The 9,051-nt window shown below is 42.0% G+C and overlaps 1 protein-coding gene across 1 annotated transcript in view; it reads left to right on the forward strand.

Annotated features, from left to right (window-relative positions):
• onecut2 (one cut homeobox 2) overlaps nt 1–8,622 on the forward strand; it is a gene marked incomplete at both ends in the record, with an annotated part of 43,067 nt that extends 34,445 nt beyond the window's left edge. Inside the window, one exon of the mRNA XM_080509684.1 lies at nt 8,333–8,622. Within this exon, the coding sequence (XP_080365810.1) occupies nt 8,333–8,622 (290 nt within the window). The remainder of the gene's footprint in view (nt 1–8,332) is intronic.
• Between the last annotated feature and the right edge of the window lie 429 nt (nt 8,623–9,051).

The following is a 9,051-nucleotide window of genomic DNA, read 5'->3' on the forward strand; positions in this document are numbered from 1 at the left end:
TATATATATATATATATATATATATATATATATACACACACACACACGTTTTGTGATGATCTGTGGTGCAGTTAGAGACACGCCAGGCTGGGAGCCCTGATGAAAGGCAGAGGAACGCCACCTCGTCGATTTCCGTCGATTCAGCCTTTACCTTTCAAGAAAACCCCACCGCTCACCCCCTCCACCCCTCCCTCCACTCCCACCCTTCTGAAATCAGTAAACCCCCTATTGAATAATATAATTGTGTGTTGGATCTTCACTGTAACCTCACTCGGAGGAGGACGAGGGGGGAGGGGAGAGGAAAGGCCTGATTGAATCACTCACCCGTATTCCCTCTCCGTTGACTGCAGAGGCCTGGCGCGTGTGTGTGTGTGTGTGTGTGTGTGTGTGTGTGTGTGTGTGTGTGTGTGTGTGTGTGTGTGTGTGTGTGTGTGTGTGTGTGTGTGTGTGTGTGTGTGTGTGTGTGTGTGTGTGTGTGTGTGTGTTGGACAGTTGTGAGCGCTGGGTGTGTGCGGAGCTCCTGGAGGGTGAGGTCCTGCTGCGCTGCTCACCGAGCTGCAGGAAACACAATCACATCCGATGAAAAAAATCTATTAGCAATAAAGAAAACAGTGTTCAATGAATTTTTGACAGCATACACTGAGTTAACCAACTCAGGCATGAAACTGAGCATCAAGGAGAGTGCTTCCTTCACGGCGGAGAACAGCACACATTGGAGAATTTGAGCATGTTAAAAATACCATTTTCCTTGAATTGACCCCAGTGATCCATCTAAAAAATTTAATTTGACCAATATTGGCATTGTAGAAAACATTTGTTGTTTAAAAATCTGAAATCTTGATGCATTCTGGGTAGGGATGGGTACCAAATTCGGGACTTTTATGGGCACCGACTGAATTCCTTTGGTAATACAGTCCGGAGCAGCATGGCTGTGAGGAAACGCTCAGGAGTACAGCTCCACTTTTCAAAATGTGATGCAGTTTACGCTTGGAGCAATATTTGTTATGTGAACTGCAAGGCCAGCGACGGGAGTACTTCTAATCTGAGGGAGCTCCTGGTTCAGCACAACATTTTTCTCAATGCTCCGATCAGCCATCACAAATCTACTGCTCTACCGTCACAAATCTACTGCTCTACCGTCACAAATCTACTGCTCTACCGTCACAAATCTACTGCTCTACCGTCACAAATCTACTGCTCTACCGTCACAAATCTACTGCTCTACCGTCACAAATCTACTGCTCTACCGTCACAAATCTACTGCTCTACCGTCACAAATCTACTGCTCTACCGTCACAAATCTACTGCTCTACCATCACAAATCTACTGTTCTACCATCACAAATCTACTGTTCTACCATCACAACTCTACTGTTCTACCATCACAAATCCTCTGTTCTACTGCTCTACCATCACAAATCTACTGCTCTACCATCACAAATCTACTGCTCTACCATCACAAATCTACTGTTCTACCATCACAAATCTACTGCTCTACCATCACAAATCTACTGTTCTACCATCACAAATCTACTGCTCTACCATCACAAATCCTCTGCTCTACCATCACAAATCTACTGTTCTACCATCACAAATCTACTGTTCTACCATCACAAATCCTCTGTTCTACTGCTCTACCATCACAAATCTACTGCTCTACCATCACAAATCTACTGCTCTACCATCACAAATCTACTGCTCTACCATCACAAATCTACTGCTCTACCATCACAAATCCTCTGCTCTACCATCACAAATCTACTGTTCTACCATCACAAATCTACTGCTCTACCATCACAAATCTACTGTTCTACCATCACAAATCTACCATCACAATGTTTCCAGAGGAGAGAGGAACAGGAGTAGGAGTACTTGGATCTGGGTTTTAATTTGTGCATAATTAAGGAAAAACACTGCGTAGTTGTAGTTCAGGGTTTTCATGTTGAAGAAATTTGTGAAACAACTATGACATTACAATACAAGCTTGTTGTTTTGATATATTTGTTAAAGTTTACATATTGCGATATACATATGTTAAATTGGAAAATTGTGACAATTTATTGTTAAACAAATGAACATAAACACAAACCAAAGTACCAATAAGCACTCATTCCCATTTCTGGGTCATTTAGAGACAGTGAGCAGATTTCAGGGGAAAATAATTCCATTTATTTTATCTTTACTGCTTTGAAATGTCATAAATGAATCCATTTTGACCCAACATGTGGTATCCATACCTGCTCATGTGTCTCAGTTCCATACAGTTTTATCCTGGATCCAATCCCAGATAACAAAAAGTCAATGCAGGTTCCACCTGGACAGGAGATCACGACACACACACACACACACACACACTCACATTCACATTAATGAACCTCACAAGAAAGAGTTAAAGTGAGAATTCACTCATTCTGTCACAGAGATACATGGGGTTAAACTGGGGTTTGGTCCTTCTGGCTTCTTTAAAGGCTTTTTGGGTTAGAGTTAGTTGTTTTTAACAATTAACATGTAAATGACTCATTTTAACCTCCATCACTTTGAGTTCACCTCACTTTCAATATTGTTGCGTAAATTAATTCAATCCTAATCTTAATTATTGTTGTTGACTCTGAGTCACATGCATAGATTAGCCGCATTGCTCCCGTTCACAATAAACATTTGCCTTATTTATTTGAATATATTTTTCCCAAACTTTCCTGGACATTCCAGTTTATACTGTTAGCTCCACTAACACTATTTCGTCGGCCACATTCAATAGTGTCAAATCTGGTTAATTAAATAGCATTTTAACTTGAAACAATTCATTTATATTGAGCACAATGCTATTTATACAGGATTTTAAACATATTTCAATTACTTTAATCATCAAGCAAATCTGTTAAAATTTTAGTTAAACTGTCTTTTCAGATGTTTACATGTTAAGTAAAAGGAGAGTAATATGCGTGTATTGGTAATGTCTTTGTTGTTTCAGATTTCAGAGAAGTAAACATAATTGCTTTCTTTATTTCACACACTCGGGTTCACAGCGGCTCCTGGCTCTGCTGTATATTTTTATTTTTATTGTCAATTCATGTTAATCTATTATATTTAGGGGAGCATTAGTGAGTTTCACGTTTCAATTCGAACTCCAGCCGGTGAAGAGATGCACTCTTGCATCTCTCCAAGGCTGCTGCTCCACATCGGCGGGCGTAAAGCCTCGTATGCTAAGTGCACGAGGTCCAGCAGTGTGATAGATGTGTCTGTGAAAATAGCGCTGGTAATAAGAACATTGACTCACTGCAGGAGCAGCGCACTGTTGATAAATTGCTGTAAATGTTGCTTGTATTGTATTTTGTATTGTGTGCGTCTCATAAGTACCTTTTCTCCTGGAACAGTTTGAGGAAACAAAATGAAGTTATCTGAGTTTGTAGGTGATTCATGAGTATTTAAAAGAGCTTTGTATTTAGCTTATTAGTGGAATGTTTCATCACAGAGATGGTTCGGTAAATAACTACATCCAAAGTCCAGATGAAGCAAATGTGACCCATGCAAACCTTGCTGTGCATGAGATCGATACCAAAAGGCCAATAATTCTCATATCGATGCTCACATTGTCGTTACTAATTTTAGAAATACTTATTTCTATGAAAACTTAAGAACTTTATTCAAAAGGTTTTTAAAAAAGCATAAAGATGTCAGAGAAATTTTCAAATATTGTAATTAATTAATAATATCAGTTGACTAAAAATGTAAATGAAGCCTTCTATTAAAGATAAAAGACCTGTACGAAGGCCTGTGAACACTCACTGTTATTGGCTGAATTATAGTGTTTGTTTTCACAGAAATTAACAATTTTACTCAATTAAATATTGCCATGTATGCTTTTTTTTATAGCAATTGTTTACAGACGGTAGAATAAATATTACATTTCATGTTTCATGCATGTTAATCTGCTTGTAAAAAGAAAAACATGCAAACTGTTTGTCTTAATGTCTTTTTAATAGATCTAATTTTAAGTATTTTTCTTACTCCTATGCTCAGACGTTAGTTTTCTTCCGATCAGGTTAGTATCGGCAATATCAACTAGACTCTCACTTGGTATCAGATCAGTAAGGAAATCAAGACGCCGGACTCTGATCGTCTTCATATCGTAGGGAGGTTCGTCAGGTGAGGCCAGTTCCAATCCCATCTGACACGAACTGAGTTATATTACTGTTTATTACTAATGTGACGTCTGTAGACACATTTAAGCCTTTCTGGGAGCACCAGATGTCACTGTACGCCCACAGAATAGTGCTGTTTATTATTCTAATATGAGAAATGAAACCCCGTCAGCAGTCAGTAGCAAATTCAAGCTTTTCTATTGGGTTCACATATTTGTGAATCTGACCGTGTTCATGTGTCACATTAACGTTTAGGGTGAGGTTGAGGTTTTGTTGGTGAATGAATACATATTTTAAAAATACCTGAGTAACAGAGTTTGTGGTTGTAATTTAAAAAGAAGTGAAATGTATATTAAGTATGGTGAGGTGTGTGTGTGTGTGTGTGTGTGTGTGTGTGTGTGTGTGTGTGTGTGTGTGTGTGTGTGTGTGTGTGTGTGTGTGTGTGTGTGTGTCCGTCCTATCCAGACATCAACAATGCCACCTGTCAGTCATGAGCTGTAATTGCATCTCCACCACCCTGCACTCCTTCACCTGGAGAACAAAGGAGGAACACTCCCCTCCAACAAAACCCTCACCTACCATCGCTCACAGTGTCCATTTCCAAAATGTTGACACGTATTTGGATCACTAGTCATTCATGTTTTTGTTGAAGAATAAAATAATCTTTGCTGTGAAAATGTTGATTCTGATAGAAGTATTGACAATCATGCTTGTTCCCTCACCAGTTTAATAATGTGTGAATGTGACAGTCTCAGGTCTTGAGACTGAGCTGCAGGAGGCCTGCAGAGAACTAATCAGATCCAATATTCAATTAAAACTAAGAAGAGGATAATAGACACTGTTACACAGTTCAGAGTCTGCAGGTTTGGGGTGCAGATGGAAGCAATGTGTCAATACAGGGGGAACAAACAAGTACATGTAGGGAAGTTTTGAATGAGGTGAGTCGGGTACAGGTACTGGTACAGGTACTGGTACTGGTACTGGTACAGGTACAGGTACAGGTACTGGTACAGGTACAGGTACTGGTACTGGTACAGGTACTGGTACAGGTACTGGTACTGGTACTGGTACAGGTACAGGTACTGGTACAGGTACAGGTACAGGTACAGGTACTGGTACAGGTACAGGTACAGGTACAGGTACAGGTGGAAACCATCCCCAATGAAAAGAAGCTTTTACCTTAAAAAAGCAAGAAAACACCACAAGAGGCAGTGCCCAAAAATGTTATACCATCTGGCAGCCGTTTATAACTTTTATTGAAAAAATGGAAGCCAAGGACATTGTAAATTAGAGCTGATGATCCCACCACTTTTTGAGTTATTTCAATGTTCACTCAGGGCTTTTTTTTTTTATTATCCATTGGTGTGTGTATGTGTGTGGTTATATGAGCATTTATCTGTTCTTTGTGCATGTGTACATATGCATCTATTCACTCTGTATACACTGTACCTTAGAAAGCTTGAACTTCTGATTTGTTTTATTTTCTATGAACCATTGAGAGAATAGCTCAAATGGAGCTATGGGGAGGGGGATGTTTCACTGTTCTTAAGTGAAACATCATTGATGTTTATGTTTTTGTTTGTATGTTGGAAAAAATAATAAAAAGACCTTGACAAAAAAAAAAAAGCAAGAAAGAATATGGGACACATCAGCTAAAAAATGTCAGCGAGAAAAGGAGCTATATGTTACTGCTGTCCAGAAGCAAACTCCACACGTCACAACGTCGTATTCAGAATGTGTTAGAACGCACCACGTAAGTCCATTTTCATCAGCTGTGTTTTTATCATGAAGCAGGTGGTGAAAACAAAAAGCTCAGTCTTTCATTAGCTTGTGTCGGCAGGTGGCTAATCGCTGCAATAAGAGGACACTGGAGCAGTGTGTGTGTGCGTGTGTGCGTGTGTGTGGTTGTGTGGTTGTGTGTGTGTTTCCAGCGAGGCTAGTTTCCTCTTACATAATAGTTTTGTGACTGAATTGAGTCCTTAATCTGATTTGTATTGATCAGCCGGCTCTGATTCATGCATACTTAATTCAAGGGAGTAATCAAATCAAACACACACTCGCCCCCACCCCCACCCTCCCCCCACTGTCTAACTGAGATTTAACAGCAAAGGAGGTTCTGTTGTCGTCTGCAGCCAATAACAAGCTCTGCGGCTGGAGCCGACCTCCATTGCGTCACTATTACTCCAATATTAAAAAATAACGTGAAGAAATAAAGTATATATATCTCAGTGCGTTTCATACCTCGGCCTTCAGTAGTCCTCCGTCTGAATCAATCCACCCCTTCATTACTATTTTATGGTTTATGGTTCTATGTCCTGTTGTGCAGAAATGCAGTATAAATAGCCATGGCATTGCAGGTAGATACTTGATGTGGAGAATGAAATGCTTGTGAGGAAACGGGGTACAAGTGGGTGTTCCTTTACACAACGATGGTGCTCTGAGCCACTGGAAACACAACTTTTTGATAATGGCTCCCAGGGTGGAACTTTTCGAAAAACACGAAAAGCCGTGATAAATAGTTGTTCTGCAGGTGATCAGTAGAGGGACAATAACAACAACAACATTTCCTCCGGTGTCATGACTCCCAGTCCATGTTCTCCTGGACTCTGCGGTTTTTATAGTTGATAGTCACAGTAATAACAACCCAACTTGCTCGTCCGTCCATGCGGATGAGCGTGTCCTCGCCGTAGCTAACGTTCATAGCGCACGCGTGCGTGCAGACAACAGTGCCAGCTTGTGGCCTGGCATGCAAACTGCATCATTTCTAAAACGTTGCATTTTTCTGAAGCAAAACAAAAAGCAAAACAATGTGCTTTCACTCAAAGTGTCGTGGTGTAAATGGGGCCTCAGTCCCAGTCAGACTCAAACCGAGTTGACCTGAAAGAATTCTGGACTATCTTGAACAACAGATACGTCAAGTCCTCTGGATCCTGTGTTGTACAGACTGACAAGGATCCACATCGGTGTGTGCAAACGTGTAAGCTGCAGAATGCAGCCAGAGACACCTTGTAGACGTTATTACACTCAGAGGGATTTTCAAAGACGTGATCCTTCAAATCGGGGCGCTGCCGTTATTGGTCGGAGACAGATGAGGCATCAGGCTGGAGATTATTTGGAGACCACAGAGGTCTGACTTTATTTTTTTTTCAATCTCTCGTATATATTTTTTCCAATTGGTTCATCATCCTTTTTTAATCTTGTGAGGATTTTCTGGCTTCCACATGACGATGAAAGCAGAGTGATGAGACGACGAGTGAGTGGATGTAGACCCGTCTTTCCACGGCATCTTGACAATTAGTTCACGTCCTTCTCACTGGGAAACAGAGGTAACAGAGGCCAGGATATTTCTTTAGAGAGGTTACTTCAGGCTTAGTCTGGATTTTCCATACTACAACAGTGATGAGGTGTTTTGTCCAGGGGCCGTTGCCACGGTAACTTATGCTGACCATCTAACCCCAGCGTCTGGTTGACATGTGGCTCATATTTTCCATTTTAAGATAATGTTGAATAATAATCTGCTCTTCCTTAGTTAAGTTATATCGGATTGGTCTGACTTCTCCTTTTTTTTGTGATGCACCTTCTTCACGCTCGTGTACAGGCAGACTTCTACGAGCCACAACGAGGCGAGCAAACTGATAACCCTCCTCACAGAATGACTGCACGATATGAGTCAAATGTGCAATAATATTGAGTTTTGTGATTTTACTTGCGAAAGATTACAAAGGAAATGCATTTAGCACGTTGATGTACGTGTACTCTGGGATTTTCGTACATGTAATTAACAGTTTTTCTGCACTGTAGTGGTTGACATTTTGTCATATTTAGTGCTTTTTTGGCCCGACTTTAGGCTTGTGATCATGAACATATGACCTGCTGTCCACACAATCAGCAGGGCTCCATTTCATTGACTAAATCACTGCACAGAAACATAATTCATTGCAGTTCAGTCTTTAGTGGAACGAGGAATTGACAGTAAATGGGAACAGCCTGGCTTGTGTGGGTTTCTGGTGAAGTTATTAGTCAGATCAGTCTTTCCTGAGTCAAATAATAAAGGTTTTATTCATCTTGTGAAAGTTCAGTAACGACAACCCCCAAGATTTGTCAACCTGCTTCTGTTTCCTCCTGGAGTTAACTGTTCAAACACCAACATTTTTCTTCTTCTGCCCCCCCCCCCCCCCCCCCCCCCTCCAGCATGCAAACGAAAGGAACAGGACACGGGAAAAGATCGCAACAACACACCAAAGAAGTCGCGGCTGGTCTTCACCGACCTGCAGCGGCGCACCCTGCTGGCCATCTTCAAGGAGAACAAGCGGCCGTCCAAGGAGATGCAGCTGACCATCTCGCAGCAGCTGGGCCTGGAACTCAGCACCGTCAGCAACTTCTTCATGAACGCCCGCCGCCGCAGTCTGGACAAATGGACAGACGACGGCGGCAGCCCCGGCGCCCATTCCTCAGCGTCCAGCACTTGTACCAAAGCGTGATGTGAGACGGCGAGAAGCCGAGGAGCGGGAGAGAAGCAGCGACAGGGAGTGGGGTGTTCCAGTGGGGGCGGGGCGGGGGGGGGGGGGGGGGGGGGTGATAAACTGGGGTGGCGGGTGTGGGTCGAGGCTTCGTCCGGTCGAAGCGAGGTGGAAAACCAAACTTTTTACATTATTTTTGTTTGTCTGTCTTGCTTTTCGTCAATGGTGACAAACGGAGAGAGGGGCTGCTCACTGCCACGACCTGTAGCCCAACCGCCTTCAGTGAATCCATCATAAACCCATGAAGAAGCCGAAAGGGTGAAACTCATCGTCAGAACACACAAACCTCAGTTCTTTTGAATCAAAGACTTTCTCTTCTGATGTCTCCCGTAGGACGACGAGCTGACACACTAGCCCAAAATACCAAAGACTAGAAGACAGAGTGTGTTT

This window comes from Blennius ocellaris (genome assembly GCF_963422515.1).
Source record: "Blennius ocellaris genome assembly, chromosome: 15".
In the NCBI taxonomy this organism is placed as follows: domain Eukaryota; kingdom Metazoa; phylum Chordata; class Actinopteri; order Blenniiformes; family Blenniidae; genus Blennius; species Blennius ocellaris.